Source organism: Dipodomys spectabilis, unplaced genomic scaffold, assembly GCF_019054845.1.
Source record: "Dipodomys spectabilis isolate Male_0828 unplaced genomic scaffold, ASM1905484v1 ptg000530l, whole genome shotgun sequence".
In the NCBI taxonomy this organism is placed as follows: Eukaryota; Metazoa; Chordata; class Mammalia; order Rodentia; family Heteromyidae; genus Dipodomys; species Dipodomys spectabilis.
Genome location: NW_024871207.1, coordinates 1 through 23,735, shown reverse-complemented (window position 1 = coordinate 23,735; position 23,735 = coordinate 1). Strand labels below are relative to the sequence as shown.

Here is a 23,735-nt window from a genome sequence, read left to right as displayed (position 1 = left end):
AGATGGTGTGGCGTGCCACATGCTCTTGGTCCGGGCTGGCTGCCTACCTTCAGAATAGGCAGGGAAGAGGCTCTCGGACCGGATGCAGGGAACCTGGGCTAAAGGAGGGCAGGTCAGTCCCGCCCAGGCAGGATGGACAGAAAGGATGACAGAATAGACACACAACTTGGTAAAACCCAAGAGCTTTATAGTCTGGGTGGAGTGTCTGCGAAGGTGCCTCCCTGGGCCAGCCTGGCTCTTCCCACGAGACCGACAGAGCCCCTTGTGGGAGAGGAGCTGCTGCGGGGGCCTTGCCGGCCTGGGCCAGCCAGGGCTCACCTGTGCTCTGGGGCTGGGGCTCCACCGCCCAAGCCTCTTGGTGGGAAGCAGAGCCTTGTGGGCATGCTGGGCCCTGGGACAGCTCGGGAGGGCAAGCAGGTGCGGGGCTGGGTGGTGGACATCTGAGAAGCCAAGCAGCCCCGCGCCATCTCTGTAAACAGACCCTCTGGGGTCCCTCCTCGGCCTGACACATCCCTGAGAAACGCTGGGGACTGGCTGCATTCTGCCTGGAGGGCCAGTTGGTCCACCAGGCCACCTGCGGCCCAGCTGTCCCCTCCCTCCCTGCAGAGCAGGCTCCGGCTGGGTGGAGGCCCGGCACGCGCAGTGCCCGGCCCCTGGGCCTGACCCCCAGAGCTTGGCCTCGGGTCCTGCCCAGCATGGAAGTGAATGCAAAGTGGATCAGGCCACATGGGGACAAAGACGGTGGCTGGAAGGAGGTGGCAGGACCGCGGGCAGGCTGGTCAACTGCCAGGAGCAGGCCTAGAGTTCTTCATAGTCCCCACCCCCAGGGTGGCGGTTGCTGGGCGCCCCGCCCCCAAGGAAGGCCTCCAGCTCATCAGCGGCCTTCTGCTCCTTGCTGCGAGTTGGCTTCCTTTTTCTCTTCCGCTCTTCCTTGCTCTCCTCCTTGTCCTTGCTCTTCTTATGTTTGCTTTTCTTCTTTGCAGTCTTCTCTTCCTCCTGGGAGCATGAAGAGGGGCGTCAGAACCACTAGGAGCCACCAGGAGGCAGATCCCAGGCCTGCCTGCAGGGCAGGAGAGGTTGGGACTGGTACCTCTTTGCTCTTCTTCTTTTTCTTTTTCTTCTCCTTAGAAGGTGGTTTGCCGTCCTTATCTGCATGGGAAAGACGCCTTAGCTCTGCCTGCAATGCCTTGCACAAAGGCACAGGCTTCTGCAGATGCCCCACGCCCAGCCTGCCTGGTCACACGGGAGCCTTGGGGTCCCAAGCACTCTAGCTGAGGTGCCTCAGTGCCTTCCTCTCCATTTGGGCCAAGACCCTGCGGTGCACTCCCAAGTTAAGCTGCTGGTTGGAGCAGAGAGCTAGTCATAGCCCTAGCCTGCTGTCAGAGAGAAGAGACTGGGGGACGGGACAGGATGGGGGCGCTGCAGCGAGCTGGAAACTGGGCCAGGATGGGGGCGCTGCAGCAAGCTGGGGGACAGGCCAGGATGGGGGCGCTGCAGCGAGCTGGGGGACGGGGCCACACGCACTCCTGGCTGCAAACCATTCCAGCCCACCAACACGGTACGGCGAGTGCTCAGCGAGCCAGCTGCCACACACCCCTCGTGTGGACCTTCATTTGGGCAGCGTCTGGAGCTGCTCAGCCCTCCGGCAGGTCCTGGCCTGAGGCCCTTGACACCTGAAAGGCTGGGTGCTGACGTCACAGCTGGCTCAAGCAACAGGAGAGCAGTAGTTTAAACTTCTCCAGAGTCTATTCTGTGCGGCTGTCTCAGTCCTGGACAAAGCTAGAAGGTGCTCTGGAGGCAGCCAGGGCCGACAGCCAGCGTAAGGGAAGAAGCGGCCTTCCAAACAGAATGAGGGGAGATAGGGAAAGCGGAAGGAAAGGAGGACGGGGTAACGCTGTTACAAGACATGTGCTCACTGCCTTCCTTACGTAACCGTAACCCCGCTGTACATCACCTTTACGGTAACAGAAAAGAAACGCGGGCCGCAGGGCCGGGCGGGCAGCGGGGCCCGGCCTACCCACCTTCCTCACTGCTCTCCTTGGGTTCTGTCTCTTCCAGGCCCAGCCCGAAGAGGTCAGAGTCATTCTTCAGTCTGAAGGACGGCACGGGGGGCTTGGGGGGCAAAGGGAGCTGGGCAGGGCCTGAATCTTCATCGGTCACGTCAGAGAGGTCTTCTCTCACGGGGAACTCATCCTGGAGAGGGAGCAGGAGGTAGTGCCGCTGTCCCTCCCCACCCCATGGGACTCCCCTCAGAGGATCCTGCAATCTGTGGGGCTGTCACACCTGGCCAGGGCTGGCCAGGACCATTAGCAGGACTTATATACTCACGGACCAAGGGACACCACGCCAGTACCTTCCCCTCAGTCTCCCACCTGGGGAGCCCTTAGCCTTCCTGGCTAAGACCCAGAGCATCCAGGCCTCCTGGCAGCAGCCCGTCCTTACCCCTCTCCGCTGGGCATCCGACTCTTCACTCTCAAAGTCAGGGTCATCCATGACGAAGGACAGCATCTGGGCAGCAATGGGTCCTTCGGGGTCACTCTCGGATGACGACGCCTGCTTGTCCTTGCCTTCCTGGGGCCGGTGGGCACCCTCTGTGGGGGGTCTGGTGCTGCCCAGCTCGGGCCCTGGCTGCGCAGGGCGTCCGCCTGGCCGGGGCGGTGCTTCTGCGTGTGTGGGAGCTGCCTTCTTTTGCAGCTTCGCAGTCTTGGCGGAGGAGCTGCAGGGCAAGCAGAGGGATTGAGGGCTTCGCTGCTGCCACCCCAGGCTGCCCCCTCCTCCGCCCCTGGAAAGCCCAGGAGTGTGGAGACTGCCTGGGTACCGTTTCGTTTCCGGCTCTGAACATGGCTGGGGAGCCAGGGCAACACCTGCAGGGTGACCTGTGGCCGCCTCCGCCTCCTCCTCGCTGGAGAGACTGATGTTCTTACTGGGGACAGGGGCCGAGGGCCGGGGTTTGCCGCCAGGCTGGTCTTCGAGGTCCACATCATCCTGGAAACCTGCTACCATGGGGTTCCCTCCCAGGGCCTCCCCGTCACTGCAAAGGAAGGGCAGCAGTCACCAGAGTGGTTCTGTGCTGCCAGCTTCCCGCCCCTGCCAGGGGCTCGCTGCCCTGCTTGGCACTACGTTCTAGTGTGGAAGGTTCTCTTCACAGGAGTGGAGCTGTGCTGAGGGAAGTACGGAGCTCCATGGAGGGTAGCGCTGACGCCGGCCATGGTGCGATCAGGGGAGGGGAGCCTGGCCCAAAGGCCTCCATGCGTTATTCTGGAGGGCATTTTGGAAGGGCAGCATCTCAGCCCACAGGACATGGTGACACTGGAGATGCCCATCTGAGAGGCCATCTGCCAGGCAGGAATGACACCTAGACTCCACCTCAAGCTCAGCTACTCTCACTCAAGTGTTCAGTGGACAGGGAGACAGACAGTCAACATCAAGAGGCCAGCACCCAGGAAGGGGATCCCATTCACTGCTCAGATCTGGGGACAGGAAGCAAGGCCTGGTGTTTTCTCAGAGACCGGGAGCTTCTCTGTCAGGACCCGCCCCGGGGGCTTGTCCGGACACTGACTCTCCAGTGGACCCAGGACATCAGCCTCTACTCAGAGCTATCTGGCAGGCAGCCACCCCAATTGTCCCAGGGTGGCTAGTGGCTTGGAGGTGAGTCTGGGCAAACCTCGAGACACATCTGAGCGCTTCCTTCAGCTCCTCCAGCCATAGCTCTGCTCCTGTCCTCTGTGGTGAGAGGCTCCATCATACTTCTGGATGTGCTGGCCACCGGGCCGGTGTGGAGGCCCACCGAGCATAGTCCTTACCTGTCGCTGTCCTGCTGTGGGGCCTTGGCTCCTGCCTTCTTCTCCTCCCTAGGCAGGGTGGCGTCTTCCAGGAAGCTCCGGTCAAGGCTGTCTTCGGGAACAAACTCCTCAACATTCTGAACTCTCTCTAGGGCTTCCGTCGCCTGGGCCGACTCTGTTGACGGCAGAGGCTGGTTTCTCCTCCCGCGGCACCTGACCTCAGCACACCTCTGTTCCCTAGCCAAGACCTCCCAGGGAGGAGCCCCCAGAACAGACTGCAAAGCCCACAGTGGCTCAGGCGCCCTGGCTGTGGGGTACGGGCCGCAGGACCAGCCTTCAAGACACACCAGGTCCAAGGTGCCAGGAAGCCACACACCACACAAGGCCACCTTGCCAAGGGTTGTTCCCAGGCTCACCTGGAGGCGAAGGGCTGCCATCTGCAGCCGGTGAGGTCCCAAACAGCCGGGAGATAAGGCTGCGTCTCGGGGCGGGGGCGGTGGGGGGCAAGGCCTCCATGGGAGGGGCGGGGGAGGTGGGCAGTGCGGGGGGGCCGGCGGATGGGGTGCCTAGGGGCAGCTGGGGCGTGCTGGGGCTGGAGCTCCCAGTGGAGATGGCACTCGGAGGCACGACCGGCGACTGAGAGCCAGAGGATGGGCTCTGCCCGTTGGCTGCCAAGGGGGAAGCGTGGCCGCGGCTGCGCGCCTCCATCATCTCAAGGAAGCTGAGGGAAGGCAGGCAGAGGCAGGAGTGAGGACCCGCCCCCCATGCCACCTGCGCCCTCGTGAGAGCTGCGCCGCCTGCCTCCCACTATCAGCCTCTGTGCCCAGCTGCCAGGCAGCACCTGCCCTTCCGCCTCAGAGGCCAAGGCCCTGGTCTCCTCCTCCGGCACCGACCCGAGGACACGCAGGCTCCACAGGGACAGGGAGGCGTGGCCACTGCCAGAACCCACCAGGACCAGCAGCCGGCTGGAGCGTGCGGCTTGTTCTGTGGGATGCGGTGTCAGGGCTCACACACAGCAGCTGCCCGTCCACACCTCACAAGCCTGGGTCCTTGCACACCATGCTGTGGTCCTGAAGGCCGTTACAGAGGCTCGCAGTGCTGGGGAGTGGGAGTGTGGCCTGGCCGGGGTGTTCCCGGCCATCACAGCTGCCCCAGGACCAGCATAGCTCCGCTTAGTAGTTTTCAGCCACTTGCTCTATCCAAGTGCCGATCTGACTAAAGATTGAATGGCTGCACATTAATAATAAAAAGCCTCCACAGGTGGCGCAGCATGGTGGCTGTCCCAGGGGACGTGTTCCCACCGGCACGTGCTGAGCCCCCTGCCCGTCTCACAGTGGGGATGCACGGGCGGGGGGGGGGGGGGTAGCACCCCCGCTGCGCGCCAGGGTGAGACGGGGCATGGCTGTCCCCAGGTGGCGCCCACGTACATGCTGTAGTTCTGGTCCTCAGTCTCCTGCTGTACTGACAACTCCTCCAGCGTGGCATCAATGTCCAGCTGGTTTGTCTCCAGCTGCCGTAGCAGGGTCTCCCTCTGGAAAGGGAGAGGACATGGATGAGCAGCACGCCTCACGCGGCAGAGGGAGGTATGTGGGGCCTAACTGCTTGAGTGTCCACAGTGGACGGACCCGGTAGCTCAGAAGACACATCCCTAGAAAGGCAGCCCCTTCCGTGTCACAAGGAGATGCTGGAGTTTGAGAAGCCCCGATGTCTGGACAGTAGCTCAGTCGCTACTGCTGGCTGCGGCAGCACCCAGGCCCAAGCCCGATCGTGGCCACTTGTGCATCCAGTCCTGGAAACACCCGGCTGCTTCGAGGAAGACTGCCAGCCGAGGCGTGGGCTGAAGATCTGAGTCTGGGTCAGGCTGCCACTGCGGCTCCTAGTCAATATGGTTTCTTACATTTAGACTCAAAAAACAGGTGTCCTCTTGCAGGTCACTGGTACTGAACTCAGGGATTGGGAGCTGTCCCTGAGCTTCTTTTGCTCCTCAAGGCTGGAGCTCTACCGCTTGAGCCACAGCGCCTTCTGGCTTTTCTGGTCATTTACTGGAGCTGAGTCTCATGGATGTTCCTGCTGGGGCTGGCTTTGAACCACAATCCTCCTATCTCAGCCTCCTGAGTAGTTAAAATTACAGATGTGAGCCTGCAGTGCCCAGCTTAGGCTCAAGTTTTAGAACGAATGCCACAGCCTGTTACAGAGGCCACTGAGGCTGTGGCCAGGTGTGTGGTGGTGCCGGAGGACTGAAGCGGTCTCCATGTGGGCCTGCAGTTGCTGCTGGCGCAGAAGTGGGGCTCGGCAGAGCTGTGGGATGGCCACAGAACCACACTGGGGTTTGGGTAGAAAGCAGCAACTACAGATCAGAGAGACCTGGGATTTACGTGAGAGAGAGCGAGCCACGGCGTGGCACAGAGCGACTCAGGGACCCCGAGGGAACAAGCAGGCGTGTGCCAACAGGCAGGCGGAGCTTCACTTCTGAAATAAACATGAGATCTGAAGAGACAGCTAGTCCCAACTACCAAGTGCAAAGCGTGAACCCAGCTTAGACCCTATTCTGCGCACAGACCGAATACCTTCTGGTGTGAAGAATTCTTTAAATCTTAAGGTGTACAATGTATAAAAACAAACCGTGAAACCTGCTGAATCTGTGGGGGTGGGGTGGTGAGGGGCTGCGTCTGACAGGGCACGGGGCACACCGTATGCACTAATGCAGATAGCTCAATGAAACCCCTTGTATGACTAACACATGCTAACTCAAAATGGAAAAATGACGTGCGAGACCAGGGACCCTATCACTATGTACCAAAACAGTGTGCCCATCTACACATAGTTTTTATCAATTAAAAACAAAATGAGGGCTGGGAAGGTGGCTCAGTGGTAGAGCGCTTGCCTTGCATGCTCAAGGCCCTGGGTTCGATTCCTCAGCACCATATAAGCAAAAAGAAAAAAGCCGGAAGTGGTGCTATGGCTCAAGTGGTAGAGCACTTAGCCTTGAACTGAAGAGCTGAGGGACAGCGCCCAGGCCCAGAGTTCAGGCCCCACGACCGGACCCCCCCCCCCCCAAAAGAAAACAAAACAAAAAAAAAAAACAAAACGAGTGCCATCCACGTGTCTCCTGTCTGCTCCGGTCCCATCTCCTGGCTCTACTGTCACCAGGCGTCCCACTCAGCCCCCAAGCAGAGCTGATCTGGGTTGTTGGCATTGTTTTTCTGCTCTTTCTTTCCTCTCTGGCTCTCATGGCTGTTTTCTGACTGGTAAGTGTGGTCACGGGGCTGCAGGCCTTTGTGGCAGGAGTCTGCCCGCATTGGCCAGCTTTTCAATGAAGACTCCTCATGTGAAAACAAACAAAAAACTAGCTGGGCATCAGTGAGTGCTCACACCTGTAATCCTAGCTACTCAGGAGGCTGAGATCTAAGGATCACGGTTCAAAGCCACCCCGAGCAGGAAAGTCTGTGAGATTCTTACCTCTAATTAACCACCAGAAGTGGATATAATACTGTGGCTCAAAGTGGTAGAGCAAAGAGGGACAGTCCCTAGGCCCCAAGTTCAAGCCCCATGACTGACAAAAAAAAAACAAACAAAAAGCTGGGTACCAGTGGCTCACTCTAATCCTGGCTATTGTGGAGGCTGAGATCTGAGGATCATGGTTCAAAACCAGCCTGGGGCCGGGCGCTGGTGGCTCACGCCTGTAATCCTAGCTACTCAGGAGGCTGAGATCTGAGGATCGCGGTTCAAAGCCAGCCTGGACAGGAGAGACCATGAGACTCCTATCTCCAATAAACCACCAGAAAACCGGAAGTGGCGCTGTAGCTCAAGTGGTAGAGCTCTCGCCTTGAGCTGAAGAGCTGAGGGACAGCACCCAGGCCCAGAGTTCAAGCCCCAACGACCGACAAAAAAACAAAAAACAAAAAAAACAGCCTGGGCAGGAGGGTTCATGGGACTCCTATCTACAATTAACCACCAAAAAGCTGGAAATGGTGGTGGTTCAAGTAGTAGAGCACTAGCCTTGAGTAGAAAAAGGGATGGTATCCAGGTCTGGAATGTAAGCCCCCAAACCAGGACAGCAGCAGCACAGACTAAAAGCAGATTGTCACTCCTTTTACCACGGCAGTCTTTGCGGAGGCCCCACCGCACCAACCAGCTGGCCTTGCACCTCTGCTGTCCTGCCTTGCCCTCCCACTTGCCGGGGTCAGGGACAGACATGTACCACCATGGCCAGCTCTAGTCTTGGTTTTTAGAGGTGTCTGTATAAAACTAAGGAGCATCGTGCTTTCCTTCTAGAACATCCAGAACAGGCAAGAGACCCGAGGGCCGCTGGATACCAATCGCTCTGCCAACGCAGACCATGGGCACTGATCTCTGCACATATCCACCACAGGAGGAGGCCGTGACGGTCCTAGCTCCAGGGCTTTTCTGGCACCCTGCTCCTTTCCCTTGGAAGCCTGCAGCAAAGCCTCCATGGAGTGGCACAGCTGAGCTCCATCATCACCATGGTGAGGTGAGCAGAGGCCTCCCTGGTGGGGGGCACTTTAAGACCCCATGGTCTTGTCCTCAGTACAGCCCCCTGTGAGCCCCATGTCTCTCAAATGGAAAAAGACACAAGGAAAGGGAAAGCTTTGCTTTCCTAAGTTCCGTGTCCTTCTGTGGAAGGGCTACACGTTCCCAGATGCAGGCTGAAAGCCCAAGTCTGTTCAAGCTTCCTCCTGTCTACTAGCAATCCCACACCAGGCTCCCCTAGCTGTCTTAGCCCTCTGCCCTTAGCTCCATGGAGTCCCATCTTTCTCATGGTCTGTCCCACGGTGGCTGAAGCCCAGAGTTCATGTGAAGTACAGCAGGGAACATGCCACGGCTCCTATCCTGTCTTTGTGGTCTTCTGTCCAAACCAAAGTTTCAGTCTCATGGGATATGTCAGTTGAATCCAAGTAGGGGGCAGATGAAATCACGCACAAAGTCACCATAAGGAGGCAGGGTGACAATTCATGGAGGTAGGCTCCTGAGGTGACCCTGGACAGAGAAGGTCTGGATGGAGCCTTGACCTTAATTCTCTGGCCTTGAGAAAACAACGTGGAAATGAGACCTTGGGGGGGGGGGGGGGGAGGGAGGAGATGGGCGAGGATGCAGAGACTGTACATTTCCAGTTTCTTTTTTGTTGTTGTTGTTGGTCATGGGGCTTGAACTCTGGGCCTGGGTGCTGCCCCTCAGCTCTTCAGCTCAAGGCTAGCGCTCTACCACTTGAGCCACAGAACCACTTCTGGTTTTGTGGAGGTTTATTGGAGATAAGAGCCTCACGGATTTTCCTGCCTGGGCTGGCTTTGAACCGAGATCCTCAGATCTCAGCCTCCAGAGCAGCTAGGATAACAGGTGTGAGCCACCGGCGCCCGGCTCATCTCCACAATTTCTAACAAGATGACTGCTCACAGGCCAGAACCTCACCCTAGCAAGTTGCCCTATTCCCTCGTCTGTATCAGGAACGCTGGGTACCCTGATCATGCAGCCTGCATCTAGTCCAACAAAGGAGCTACGGGCCGGCTGGGCCAGCACTGGAGGATGGAGTCAGGGCCATGGGGGCTGCATGTTCTGGACAACCCCGACAGGCAGCTCGGTTTAACTGGGCAACACCTATCTGTGCATCTTACGTGCTTTGCTGCCACCAACAGCCCAGAAGCACAAGGCCCCACCCTTGCAGGGGAAGACCTCCTTATCAAGAAGTAGGCCTGGGGCTGGGAAGGTGGCTCAGTGGTAGAGTGCTTGCCTAGCATGCATGAGGCCCTGGGTTCAATTCCTCATCACCACCTGAGCAGAAAAAGCTGGAAGTGGCGCTGTGGCTCAAGTGGTAGAGCGCTTGCCTTGAGCTGAAGAGCTGAGGGACAGCGCCCAGGCCCAGAGTTCAAGCCCCATGACTGACAGAAAAACAAAGAAGTGGGCCTGTCACGTGTCTCTTGCTGACTGCTCTGCATGCCACCTCCAAAGTTCTCTGGATCCTTGTTGGTGACCAGCTTTCAAGCAGACGTCACAAATGACCTTCTCAGGGCTTGGAGAGGCCTGTCCTCCGGAGACAGGGAAGAGAGAGACAGGGAAGAGTGCCAGCAGCCTTCGTGCCTGGTGTGGTGAGAGCTCACCTGCAGCTGCAGGAACGGTATATTGAAGAACTTATGCAGGTACTTTAGGCCGAAGCTGTTCTTCATGGAAGACTCAGCGTAGCGGAAGTAGGAGGAGCCTGGAGGTCTGTTTTCAGGAGAGATTTAAGGGGAAGGCTCCTGGTGGGCAGCTGGCTCAGCCTCTCCCAGGCCTGAGGCTGCCAGTCCACTTGCCCCTTCCTCCAATAGGCTCTAGAGAAGCGAACACAGCCTTCCTGCCTGGGGTGGCCTGCGGAGCTGGACCGGAGCCGCTGACCCGGCACACTGCTCCGCTCACACCTCACAGCACCACCATTCACAGGGAACGAAGACTTCCTGGCCCCCTGGCTCCCAGCATCTCAGATCTCTAGGAGCTGCTCACTAGGGGCTGTGACCGCTCCCCGCTCTATCCCAACTCAGGTGTGGCTTCTGCCTTGGCTGCCCACGTTCACCTGTCCTCTCCGTCCCACCCAAAATGGGGGCCCCCACGCAAGAGCTGAAGCACCCACCTGTCCAGGTGGTCGATGAAGTCACGCACGTCGTCTGGCAGAATGACTCGGTGCTCACCCATGTCCCGGTAGTTGCCCAGCACACACACTGGAACGTGGGTCGGCACCTTGGGCAGCTCCCGGAGGACGTAGTTGAAGGTCCTTGGGAGGGAAGGGTATCTTAGCCTCCAGTGGCCCCAGGGGACTGCCATTCCTGTCTGAGGTCCAACTTGCTAAGCCCGCAGTGATGTCTCTAGTTATTTTGCCTCTCACTCTAGATACTGGGGAGGTGGAGAAGGGGATCAAGGTTGGTGGCCAGCCTAGGCACATGTGGAGTCAAAGACTCCATTTCCACTGGGTGCTGTGGTGGTGCCTGTCAGTCTGAGCTAGGAGAGAAACACAAGTAGGAGAATCACCGTCTAGGCCAGTTGGAGCAAACAGTGAGATTCAATCCTGAAAACAACAGTGTGAAAGTGGCAGCAGTGGCTTAAGTATGGAAGTTCAAGGCCCTGGGCTCACACCCACAGCTGGATGGCTGACTTCCTAAGAGCAGGAATCACCACCACCATCAAGGCGTAGAGAAGTGAGTAACGCCACGCTGGCATGTTGACATGGTGCCTGTACCAAGTCCAGGTGCCCCACTTCTCTGCCTCTCTTTAGGGTGCCTGTGTTACACTCCCTCCAAAAGTACCCCCTTTCCACACTGCCAGTACCACACTGGATTGAAACATCTCCTGGGATCCTTGCAGAGTGTCCTGCTCAGTGGCTCTTGGTGTGTAGACACCATCATGGAGGTGTCCTCCTGACACCAAGGTATCCTGGAGGCAGTGAGCTTGGCGCTGCCCTGAGCAATGATCCACAGCATGCGGGAGGGGGGGGGCAGGGGGAGATAGGCACGGCTCTCCAGGTCTCACCTACCATGGGCAGCCAGCCCTTGCTCTGTGTTTGGTCATCCTGAACATTCTCAAAAGGCTGGCACAGACACAGCCAACTGTGGTGGTGATGCAATCTGCAAATCCAGTGCTCAGGGAGGCCAAAGCCCAAGTACAAGGTCAGCCCAGCCTACAGAGACACCAGTGACGCAGCCCGCCCTCCCCATGGAGAAAGTGGTGAAAACACTTGTCTAACTGCGGAGGCCTTTTGTCTTCTAGCTTCTTCTCCTGAGGGCATCTCCTCCATCTTTTTTGTCTGTCATGGGGCTTGAACTCTGGGCCTGGGCGCTGTCCCTCAGCTCTTCAGCTTAAGGCTAGCACTACACCACTTGAGCCACAGCACCATTTCATGTTTTCTAAGTGGTTTATCGGAGATAAAGAGTCTCATAGCCTTTCCTGCCCAGGCTGGCTTTGAACCACGAACCTCAGAGCTCAGCCTCCTGAGTAGCCAGGATTATAGGTGAGAGCCATCAGTGCCTGCGTCCTCCATCTTCTTGACCCAGGAGCTATCCTGAAGCCTACTCACTGGTGTGACACAGCCACAATGTGAAGCGTATTTTCTTCCTTTCCATGAACACTGGGACTCTGGAGAGTATCAGCTGCTGCCCAGTCCCAGCCTGACCAAATGCATTAATGTCCAGGCACATTAATGTGCAGAAGTTGCTGCAGCCCTGGAATCTTGATCACACCTGGTGCTCTGGGCCTACCCTGCCAACAGGCCCTCAGTAGCCTTCTCCCAGCTCAGTCCTCTTGGCAGCCATAAGGCCTATAAAGGCCCCAGGATCTTCAGTGCAACTGAGGTGGCCCCTCAATGTCCACTCAATTTCATGTGGACGAAGTTACTCTCCACTCACCAGGCCAACAGACCACCACCACCCATATGGGGAAACGCAAGTTCCTCTCCTCTCTACCTGAAACAGCTGCTCATGGCCCATAGCACAGGGTTATGTTCTGTGGCTAGCTTGCCACTAGCACTCCCTGGAGGACCCTGAACATGTGGTGGGCTGAGTCTGGGCCTTTGATTGGCAGGCAGAGGCTGGGGACAACCGCACCAACCCAGACTGTGCCACTGAGGGCCTCCAAGTCCGTATCCCTCAGACCTGAGTTGATGACACATGCCAAGTGTAAGTTTCATCTCCAGGCTTATTCTATTCTGTGAACCTCTACAACACCGAGACATCTGCCCATGTCACATCATTGTGTTCCATGTGCACGAGCGCACTCGCGCATACACGCTGTTATTAGCATTGGAACTCAGGGCCCTGGGCTCTTGCTTGGCTTTTTTGCTCATGGCTGGCACTGTGCCACTTCAAGGTAAGTGTCTCACCATTCTACTCAGGCTGGCTTCAAACTGGGATCTTTAAGGCCTTGGCCTCCTGGGTAGCTAGGACTATAGGTATGGGCCACCAGCATCTGGCTCACTTTGTTCTAAAATAAAGCAGTATGCCCACCTAGACAGGTGTAGCAAGATCCCAGTGTGCTTGTGCAATGCTGTAAGAAAATCTGGCGGCACCAGCCATCAGCTGTGTGGTCTTGATGACAGGACAGATTGTCTTCCCTTGCATTTTCCAATTTTCTATGAATATGGATTACACATGCAATAATAATAATAAACTTTTAAAAGCAGAGTAGAAGCTATGCAAGCACCTCAAAGATCAATTCAGCATTTCGTCCTTGCTTGTTTTATCGCTACTGGGGCTTGAACAGTCTTGCACTTGCTTGCTAGACTGTGTTCCATCACTTGAGCCACATTTCAGCTAGATGAAGTAAAAGGACATAGTCTTTTCTATGGGGAAGGGGGCAGTATTAGAGCTTGAACTAAGGGCTATGCTTGTTAGGCTGATACTCTACTGCTTGAACCACATCCCAAGCCCTCCTTCAGCATTTTTTTTTTTGTTTTGTTTGGTCCGGTCATGGGACCTAACTCTGGACCTGGGCTCTGTCCTCAGCTCTTCAGCTCAAGGCTAGCGCTCTACCACTTGAGCCACAGCACCACTTTTGGCTTTTTTCTTTTTTGCTGGTGCTGAGGAATCGAACCCAGGGCCTCATGCATGCAAGGCAAGCGCTCTACCACTGAGCCACCTTCCCAGCCCCATTTTTTTTTTTTAATCGGTTGTGGGGCTCAACTCTGGGCCTGGGCGCTGTCCCTCAGCTCTTCACTCAGGGTGAATGCTCTACCACTTGAGCCACAGTGCCACTTCCAGATTTCTGGTGGTTAATTAAGAGTCTCACAGACTTTCCTGCCTGGGCTGGCTTTGAACCGAAATCCTCAGATCTCAGCCTCCTGAGTAGCTAGGATTACAGGCGTGAGCCATTGGAGCCATCGGCGCCCAGCTCCTTCAGCATTTTTAAAGGCCTCGTTTCCAGTGGTGTGCAGGAGGCATGACCTCAGGGCCGTGTGTCTAGGGGCATCTTCATCGTGGCTGGTGACAGCAATGTGCCATTTCCTACTGGAATATCACACTTCAGGGGTAGGAGTTAGGTGGGTCCTGTGGGATTCCCCAGAGGAGGCTCTGCACCACTGAGGCTCTAGTCTTAGCACCTCCACCTACCGCCCTCTTGGCTCTTGGTCCATGGCCGCTGTGAGTCTTTGCTGTCTTCCTAGTAGACTACAGTCACTTGATTCTGCCCCGTCTCAGGACGGGGGTGGGGGTGGGGGCTGCTTGGTGCGCACCTTGCCAAGACCACCCCTTGCCACAGGCCTGAGCCAGCAGTACCATCCTACCCTCTGCATTGGTACCAACTTGGGCCCATCCTGCCCACGGTACAATGCCTGGGTCTAAGGCAGGGGCTTGGCTGCACTACTCAATGCTAGCCCTGCAGGAGGCCCACACCAACAAAGGCTGGTCCATAATGTCCCACAGGGCTAAGAGCTATGCAGCCATTGCCAGCTGCCTGTCCTCCTTACCACTGCTTGGTGATGTCGAACATCATGACCACCCCGTTACAGTTCTTGTACACATCCAGGAACTCCGCATCCAGGGCCATGTCAGACTCCGCCTGGGAGCAGGAGGGAAGAGGTGTAAGACCCTGTCCCAGCCATGTGGTCCCTCAGTCACCTGGAAAAAGCTGAATGGTACTTTTTTTTTTAGTGGGGGGGGGGGGGGGGGGGGGTCCGGTCGTGGGGCCTGAATTCTGGGCCTGGGCGCTGTCCCTCAGCTCCTCCGCTCGAGGCGAGCGCTCTACCACTTGAGCCACAGCGCCACTTCTGGCTTTTTCTGCTCACGTGGTGCTGAGGAATGGAACCCAGGGCCTCATGCATGCAAGGCAGGCGCTCTACCACTGAGCCACCTTCCCAGCCTGGTGCCAGCTTTTGAATGGTACTTTACGAAATAAAAAGACAGCAATCATCTGTCTCATTTGGGCAAAGACAGGAAACGACATTGCTGGGTACATGGATCTGCTAGGGTGCTGGGTGGGCAGCCTCTGCAGGGGAGGGCTGCCTCCCACAGATCATCAATGGTACAACGCCCAGGGCTTGTGGATTCCAACCATCTGCCAGAGGGATGGGAATGTGGCCCTTATTTGATGCTGAGGTGATTCAAAGGCAGTCTGACGGTGAGTCCACTACAGCACCTGCTGAGTGAATCAGAGCAGACATCTCTCACAGGGGACAATCACCAGGAATGCACCTGAAGAACACTCAGAATCCCACGGAAAGCTGGGGATGCTCACTGGCCACGTCTCTCGTGTGATGGGGATGTACAGGCAGTGGGCTGTACAGGCCTGGAGGAGCCTAGGCTTGTGAGGGACCATAAGCAGCTCTGCCCAGGAGAGACACAGACCAGCCTGATGATGTGTGGCTCACCTCCTGTGGGTCATTTTCTGTCTTCAAGCCGTCTCCTCGCTTTTTGCATTTTCCTAATTAAAAGACAAGCAGAAGCTCAGGAGCGACCTTTCTGAATTCTGCGATTGCCTAGGGAAATGCCCCCCCCCCCCCCATGCCTCTCATAGTGCCACTGATTGTGCTGGTTCACTCTGCCTTGGGAGACAGGAAAACAAAAAACAAAAACCAGGCCCTGAGGGCTGGAGGGAGTGCAGGGCAGACCCGCAGGCCTCAGTGGCTAGAGCAGTTTGAAGCCAGGTCAGTTCTGCCATGGTGGAAAGGGGCCCTTCGCAACTGCCTGGTTCCCAGACCAAGTCCAGGTGAGTAGAGTAGTAGTGAGATGCAGCTCCACTAGGGCAAAGGGGAGACAGCGGCGTTAGGAGGGAGGGGACCCCATCCTGGCTAGTGGTTATGATCGAGGCCAGCCCATGCTACACTTGTGACCAGGGGAAAGCCCCAGGTTCTGCCTCCAAGCTAATACTCTGCCTCCCTTTCCCTTCCTCCCTAGAATGCCAACTGGGCAGAAGAGGAAAGTCCCTCCAATAATCCAGGGCTCATGTATTTAAGACATCAATTTCTATCACTCCTGAACTCATTTCTGAGCCACCCTCATGCTCTGACTGGCCTGGAAGTGGGGCAGGAGCATTGAGGGGTCCAGCTCCACAGGAGCCGAAGCCCAGCTTGATCTTCAAGAGGTAGGGGCCTCCAGCCCACTTAGTTCCTTGCAAACTTCTCTCCAGCAGGAGGGAGAAACCAGAGAATATTAAAACTTGCTGAGGCTGCTCCCTATCACCATCCCTTCCAGAAGCTTCTCGATACATATTCACAAGTTCTGCCTTCGCAAAATCTGAACCTGTCAGTCTTGCCTGTCCAGCCCCCTCTGTTCCACTGGCCTTGAGCCTCAAGCTGTCTCTACTGTTCTTACTCCTGAAGGTCCCCTGCTGCTGTGTTCAGCCCTCATCCTGGGGGAAGGGGGAAGGCAGAGGTACTTTCCTTTCCTTAACAATCTTTCTGTGTTTCAGCAACGGGGATCACAGGGCTGTGTGGAGGTGACACTGTGCGGGGACCGACCCCTCCTGGGGTCCAGCCAAGTGAGGCTGTTGGGGTGGACATCACTAGGTGGGTGTGAGGAGGCAGTGATGGCCCTGGGGACCCACACCCTGTCTATCCCAGACACAGACTGGAAGGGGGCACTTCATAGACTGCTGAGGGTACAGGACACCATCCACAAGTGATCTTCCTACATGGAGTATGGCTCCCCATGACACTCAGCCCCAAGTCCTGACCCACTCTGGAAATCCTGTCCACAGGACAGTGCACTGTGGTCCAGCAGGTGCAGATCTGGGACAGAGCTGAGGCAGGGCTTGGAGGTCGCTGAGCGCCCAGGTCCTGGCCTCTCAAGGGACAGCAGCAGAGACGAGGACAGGGGTGGGGACCCGGGAAGGGGATGCAATGTGGGTAGTGCCAAGGCCTCTGATGGCAAGCTGCACGCCAAACGCTGTGCACACACACACACACACACACACACACACACACAGTAGACCCCCCACCACGTGCAGAGAAAGTGTATGAAAGCACAAAGCTGGCATGCCTGCTGGGCCGGCCTTGCCAGCTGCACCCTGCTGCAGCTGCACCCTGCTGCTGGAATTGCTGAGCCACGTTGGTCTCACTGCTTTCTTACCAGCTGATGTTCCCAACTCACCCCCAACAGACCCCTACTGAATGTGGGCTGCAGAGAGGAGCAGGCACAACCCGCAGTGGAGAACACAGCATGAGGCACGTCACCTAGTGAGCCCTTTAACGGGTCAGCTCAGAGCATGCCTGCAAGGTCAGGTGATACACTGGCCTGACCAGATATGGCTCAGCACCACACACATGCATGTGTGCACGCGCGTGCACACTTGCACTCACATGCACACGCACACACACAATGCTAGCAGCAGGGTGGGCTGTGAGCTCTCACCCAAAGATCATAGAGGAACTTGTGACCTGATGTGAGAAGACAGGAATGGAATCAGATGCTGTTGGGGACACTGGGACACCCTGCTGTTGCCTGCTACAGGTTTTGGGGGTCGGAGTATCTGGGGGAGGGATGTCTACCCAGAAGTGAAGGAGCAGGATTTTCAGTTGTGGGCGCACAGGCCTGAGTCCTGGGTGCTGTAGTGAACTTTTGTCACTTGCTCTCAGGCAGAAGCAATGGTTCTAAGGCTCCTTAGTTCCTCTGCTTGGTGAGCAGAGACTACAGGGAGGGAGACTACAGGGCCCACCGACTCCCATGCCGCAGAAGGCAGAGACCAGCAGCCTTAGTGACAGCAGGGCCCCCACCAAACGCACCAACTAAACCTCCTAGTGACACAAAAAGGGATAGGCTCAGGCACTTGCTCAGCCTTCTCTCTTGCTCCCATAATTCTTTGTTCCCGCTTCACCCGACTGGGGATGGAGGACTGATGTCTTCTCACTGTGTCCCTGAGCAGGACTTGTAAATGCCTTGTCACTTTCCTGTCCAGGTGGTGCATAGAATCTGCACCTTCCGTAAGAATACCAGAGCTCCCTTGTGCTGGGCTTTCCTAGTACAAGAGCTATGCTCGGCAGCCACAAACTGGCCCCAAGTCTAACAAGAACCACAAGGCCAGTGAAGATGGGAATCTGTGAGAGGAACCTCTGGTCATGGCATGAGGCCATCTCCAAGTGCAGTAAGTATCTGGTGAGCAATCCTCTGTGAGCTTCTGGGATTTTAAGTTCCCTTCATGCAGGCTGCCAGGATTTTCCAGTGGCTGGGGTGCTCATCACCAGGGCTGGACTGACACCTGGAGAGTCACACCAGTGGTTGCATGGGAGGAGGGGCTCCGGTGTGGGCAAGGGCTGGGAGCTTCCTCACCCCACCCAAGGTTAGCTGGTCAGGACTAAACAGATGCACAAAGTATCTGGGTGTTCCTGGGGACCCAGAACCTCAGCCAGGCTTAGAACAGAGCTGGCAGGGGCTGGACTAAGAATCTGGGAGTTCCCCAACCCCTGTGGGGCAGCTGGGGCCTATGCCACATCTCTGGGCCTCCCCAGACTGTGCAGTAGGTCCTATGTGAACACAGGACTCAAGGCAGAGAAGCAAAGACTGGAAGCAAGGGGCAGATTCTATTTAGAGTGACTAGAGCATTCAAGAGAGAAAGGAAGAGGCACCTTACCTTTGTCCACTACATCCCAGACTTCAACTTTCACAACATCATCAGTGGCTGAAACAAGCAGAATTCTGGTTGGTGCTAATATACTCCTGGATTCCTACCCTATGCGGCTGGCTGCCCCTCCCCAAGACACCAGCTCCCTGGGTCCCTGTAGCCCACGGCCTCACTGGCAGCTTTCTACTGAGTGAGGCGGGGCTTCTCCTGCTGGTCTCCACATGAAAGCTGGCCTGTGGGCCAAGCTGCTGCACAGCGCCTCCACCACTGAGCATACCTGCTGGGTCCCCGGCGGGCTGTGGTACCCCAGGCAGACACACACAGACGGACGTGCACACAGCAAGGCTGCCTGAGTCCCGTCCTCCTGAGCCCCTTTCCTTATCCTGCTGAGGAGCAAACTCAGGAGGTCGGGGCTAGTCACACAGAGCAGGCCCAGGAAGGCTGCAGCCACTGCTACTGATCCTGTGGCCTCTGTGCCTTGCTGCTAGCCCCGTGGTATTCTCCAGGGCTGCATATCCTGCCAGTCCCATGGTATTCTCCAGGGCTGTGGGCCCTCTTACTTGCCTCATGAGAAAGGGGACCAGTTTCTGAGTTCTTGTGATCTCGCCTCTCTCCCTAGGTAAGTGGGAGCAGAGAGGCCTTAGAGGACAGTGGAAGCCCTAGAACATGGACGGTGGGCTGAACAGAAGTGGGGCTCAGTGTCTCTCGATGTGCTGTCAGTGTCGGCAGGCAACACCCCCAGAGGTGTCTAGAAACTGTAGTGTTTGAAGATATTTCCTCTCTTGTTCAACCACAGCTGTGGCTTCAACACTGAAAGGGAACTTCATGGATCTAAATCTATGAACTGGGGTGATTCAAAAGCAGCTTCTATGAATGAATGGTCCCCAAATAGCTCTGAGCTCACCTAGGGACTCCCACAGTGACAGCCACTGTTTGCTCAGTCTGGGGAAAGCACCTCCTAGGACCCGTGAGGGAGGGAAGGAGGGTAGAGGGGCAGGCAGGGCTGAACTGTGCTAGAGGGTCTGGGCACCGTGTGAGTGCTGGGAGGGTGAGGAGGTTGGGGCGCTGTACTGCACGTGCCCCCAGGCCATGCTGTAGTGCTGCGTGCCTTCCCCTCCACTTACTCTTGTAGTTCCAGTGGATGCTGGTGACCTGGATCTCTTGAGTGGGGATGTACTCCTCCAGGAACTTCTTGCCCTGCAGCCGGTGCCACAGCGCAGTCTTGCCTGTGTTTCTGTCCCCCCGGATCACAATCTTCACTGGAACGAAAAAGGGCAAAGAAAAAGAAATCAAAACCACACTTCCAAGACATTGTCTGCTCTACCTCAACATGCTGTTTTCTGCAGCCATCTGGCAAGCACGGGGAGAATGGACGAAGGGTACCAGCAGTTCTTCACATGTCAACCCTGGCTGGCCAGATAGCTTCTTCCAAGGCCCAAGGGTACCTGACAACAAGCAGGCCGACACCAAGGACAGTGGGCAGACTTCTGAGTAGGAGGCTCGCCTGAGCCCAGCTTTCCAATTTGTGGAAGAACAATCTCTCCCTAAGTCAGATGCGCTGGGAACCATGGACTACCCTCAGGTTAGGACCCACTATGAGGAAGCTTTGACCTGCCCAACCTGAGTAAGACCCAGGGCAACATTCCAGGCCTTAATGGTCTGCTCTTTACTTTCCCCCACATCCTGGCAGATTGATTGATTGACCACATACTAGGGATTAAATTCAGGGCCTCTTGCTTGCTAGGCTTGTAGTATACCACTTGAACTACACCCCAACCAGGCTTTTTACTGTTTATTTTTGTGCCAGTACTGGAGCTTAAACACAGAAACTAGGTGCTATCCTCTAGCCTTTTAGCTCAGACTTGCACTTGAACTACACCTCCATTTCTGGCTTTTTGTGGCAGTTAAGAGTCTCATAGACCTTCCTGCCTGGGCTGGCTTTGAATCATGACCCTGGGATCTCAGCCTCCCAAGTAGCTAGGATTACATAGCATGAGCGTCAGCACCTGGCTTTTGCTGGTTATTCTGGAGCTGAAGTCTCACAGACTTTCCTGCCTATGCTGGCCTTGACTCTCAATGCTTGGGATCTCGGACTCCTGAGGCATCATGTACTTTTGGTACATGACTTTTAAGGAGGCTGTGTCTCACTCACTGTGGGTGGGCCTGTGCTCTGGAGTAGGGTAGCGCCACCTTGTGTCTGAAAAGGGGAGGAACAGCAGTTTGGAAGTAAGGACCAGGTCAGCAGAGCCAGGAGCTCTTACATCTGCCTGAGGCTCACATTTTCCCAGCTCCGTGACCATGAATGATTCAAATTCCCCAACAAACCATGCTTCATCATCCGAGTTGGGGGTGCATCTGGCCTCTGACTTGGAGGAAGCATGACACATCTGGTGAGTGACACAGAGGGAAACAATGTCAAGAACGGGCCTGACGTTTCTGGTGGTCTTGCTCATCCAGGCAGAGGAGCTCCCAGCCTGGGCACACCCCAGGCACCCTTGTTAGGCTGGTGCTCTCAGGGCAGCACACAGGCCATGTGAAGGGTAAAGGGAGCCAGAGGAGGCCACCACGACCCGGCCACCCCCTCAAGGCTTCCAGGAGGGAGTTGGGGAAGGGTCTAGGAAGCGTCGGAGGCTCAGGGCAAGGCTAGGAGCAGGCTTCTTTTTCCAGTATTGTCTCATCTCACTACAGGGCTATTTAACACAGTTCTTAGTCTGAATCCTTCTCCGGTACAGAGGACCCTGACACCAAAGACAAATGAGGCACCTTGGCCTCACAGCTCGGCTGGATGCAGGCTCATCTGGGCTATTCCTGGGCTCACTTGGCTTTGCTCCCACTCACGATTTTAAGGCACCTCTGTTCTCAGTGATACTCATCTCTTCTTCCATGACATGCTTCACTAACCTCACTCTGTTCCATCTTCCCTTCAAGTCCCAACTGCAGCCACATGAAAGTATGTGTGGCCTAGTCAGATCCAGGATGCTCCCCCAAAACGTGTTCATAGTTCGGTAGAAGAGACAGATCCAGAGACCGAGAAGAGCAGCACATACTTTCTAAGGGTTGACCCAAGACATCTAACTGGTCTAAACTTATTGGTGCTAGGTTGTTTAAAACAATTCTTTGTCTTTTTTATTTCTGGAATAACTATAATACTATAATTTGTGTGTGCGTGGGGGGGGTTACTTTGGCCTGCTGCTCTACCATTTGAGATATACCTTCAATCCTATTTATGAATAAAAATTTACAAGTAACTTTTTCCCACTGAGTTATTTTATTTGTATGCATGATTTACATCTCTAGAAAAACAATGCCAGGGGCTGGGAAGGTGGCTCAGTGGTAGAGCACTTGCCTTGCATGCATGAGGCCCTGGGTTCGATTCCTCAGTACCACATAAGCAAAAAGAAAAAAGCCGGAAGTGGCGCTGTGGCTCAAGTGGTAGAGCGCTAGCCTTGAACTGAAGAGCTGAGGGACAGTGCCCAGACCCAGAGTTCAGGCCCCATGACCGGGCCCAAAAAAAAAGCTCAGGGATAATTCTCAGTCCCTGAGTTCAAGAAGCCCCATGACTGGGGGGGGTGGGGGGGCACTGGGGATCAGTGGTGGAGTGTTTGCCTAGTGTGTCCTGGCTGAGCTCCCCACCCTTTCCCTCTGCGCTGGTGCTGGGGCTTGAACTCTAGACTCACTCTCTTGCTTGGTGGTTTACTTGCGTGGTGTGTACTTGTAATTTCAGGTACAATGCAGTCTGAAGCTGAAAGAAAGTCTGAACTCTTTACAACTAGCCTGAGCAACATAGTAAGACACTATTTCACAAAGCCTGGTGCTAGTGGCTATAATCCTAGTTACTCAGGAGGCTGAGATCTGAGGATCATATTTTAAAGCCAGCCAGGGCAGGAAAGTGCCCATGAGACTCTTATCTCCAGTTTCAAAAAAAACAAAAACAAAAAAACAAACCAAAAGTAAGCTGAGCACCAGTGGCTCACGCCTGTGCGTGAACCACTGACGCCCTGCTTATATTACTTTTGTTGGTGGTGGTGGTCATGGGGCCTAAACTCTGGGCCTGGGCACCGTCCCTCAGCTCTTCAGCTCAAGACTAGTGCTCTACCACTAGAGCCACAGCGCTACTTCCGGCTTTTTCTGCTTATGTGGTGCGGAGAAATCGAACCCAGGCCCTCATGCATTCAAGGAAAGCACTCAACCACTGAGCCACCTTCCCAGCCTCAAGTTTTTTTTGGCCAGTCCTGAGGCTTGACTCTGCTCAAATGCTAGCACTCTACCACTTGAGCCACAGCACTACTTCCAGCCTTTTCTATGTATGTGGTGCTGAGGAATTGAACCGAGGGCTTCATGCATGCTAGGCAAGGTCTACCACTGAGCCAAATTCCCAGCCCCAGAAAGATAACATTCTGTGAGTTAGAAAGCAATAGTTGATTCCTACTTATAAGAATCCTGATCTAGCCGAGTGCCAGTGGCTCACGCCTGTAATCCTAGCTACTCTGGAGGCTGAGATCTGAGGATTGTGGTTCAAAGCCTGCCAGGGCAGGAAAGTCTGTGAGATTCTTATCTCCAACAAACCACTAGAAAAATGGACATGGCGCTGTGGCGCAAGTGGTAGAGTGCTCGCCTTGAGCTGAAGAGTGCAGGAACAGCACCCAAGCCTAGTTCAAGCCCCCCCCCCCCAAAAGAATCCTGACCTATAGTTATCATATTGCTGATGTGATCTCCAAGATATTAAAGAAAAAAATAAGAACTAGAAACTTTTTTTTTGGGGGGGGGGGTTCAATAGTTGGGGCCTGAACTCTGGGCCTGGGCGCTGCCCCTCAGCTCTTCAGCTCAAGACTAGTGCTCTACCACTTGAGCCACAGCGCCACTTCCAGCTTTTTTCTTTTTGCTTATGTAGTGCTGAGGAATCGAACCCAGGGTCTCAGGCATGCAAGGCAAGTGCTCTACCACTGAGCCACCTTCCCAGCCCCAAGAACTAGAAAATTTAAAACCTTATTCCTCATCTATATGGACAACGGTCCCTCTCAAGTGTAACTGATATACAAATACACATTCCCCTCCTCCCACCTTCTTTTTGGTTCTGTGAGATTATAACCAGCTCCACCAGATACCGGAGGTTAGATTTTCTACTCTGGAACAACCTCACTGCGCTTGTAAGTCCATTCACACCAGGATCACTGGGGGCTGGGCCCCTTAGGGAACCCTTTCACAAAGTGAGCCATTCAGGTTAGATTTCCAAGGGACCAGGGTTAGGTTTCAGGTAACACTGTAAGTAATAAATGAGGAATCCGAATGAAGATGCCAAAGACTGGCTGTAAATGAGCATTACAAATTCTCTGATGTGAGAGAAATACATACAAAATTTCAAGTTGACTTGAAATGAGTATTTTTGTTTTACTTTGGTGTTCGAATCCAGGACTCTGCGCTGGTCAG

The 23,735-nt window shown here is 55.5% G+C and overlaps 1 protein-coding gene across 1 annotated transcript; it reads right to left on the bottom strand.

Annotated features, from left to right (window-relative positions):
* Positions 1–166: 166 nt before the first annotated feature.
* On the bottom strand, positions 167–20,695 carry Rabl6 (RAB, member RAS oncogene family like 6; the record flags this gene model as incomplete). The annotated part of the gene is made up of 16 exons (XM_042670239.1): positions 167–996; positions 1,091–1,149; positions 2,022–2,193; positions 2,443–2,716; positions 2,819–3,031; positions 3,804–3,957; positions 4,199–4,503; positions 5,210–5,313; positions 9,896–10,001; positions 10,402–10,542; positions 14,221–14,312; positions 15,121–15,173; positions 18,318–18,365; positions 19,433–19,628; positions 19,692–19,753; positions 20,461–20,695. Coding segments are annotated over 16 exons (2,412 nt in total), but the record flags the coding sequence as incomplete, so codon positions are not given.
* Between the last annotated feature and the right edge of the window lie 3,040 nt (positions 20,696–23,735).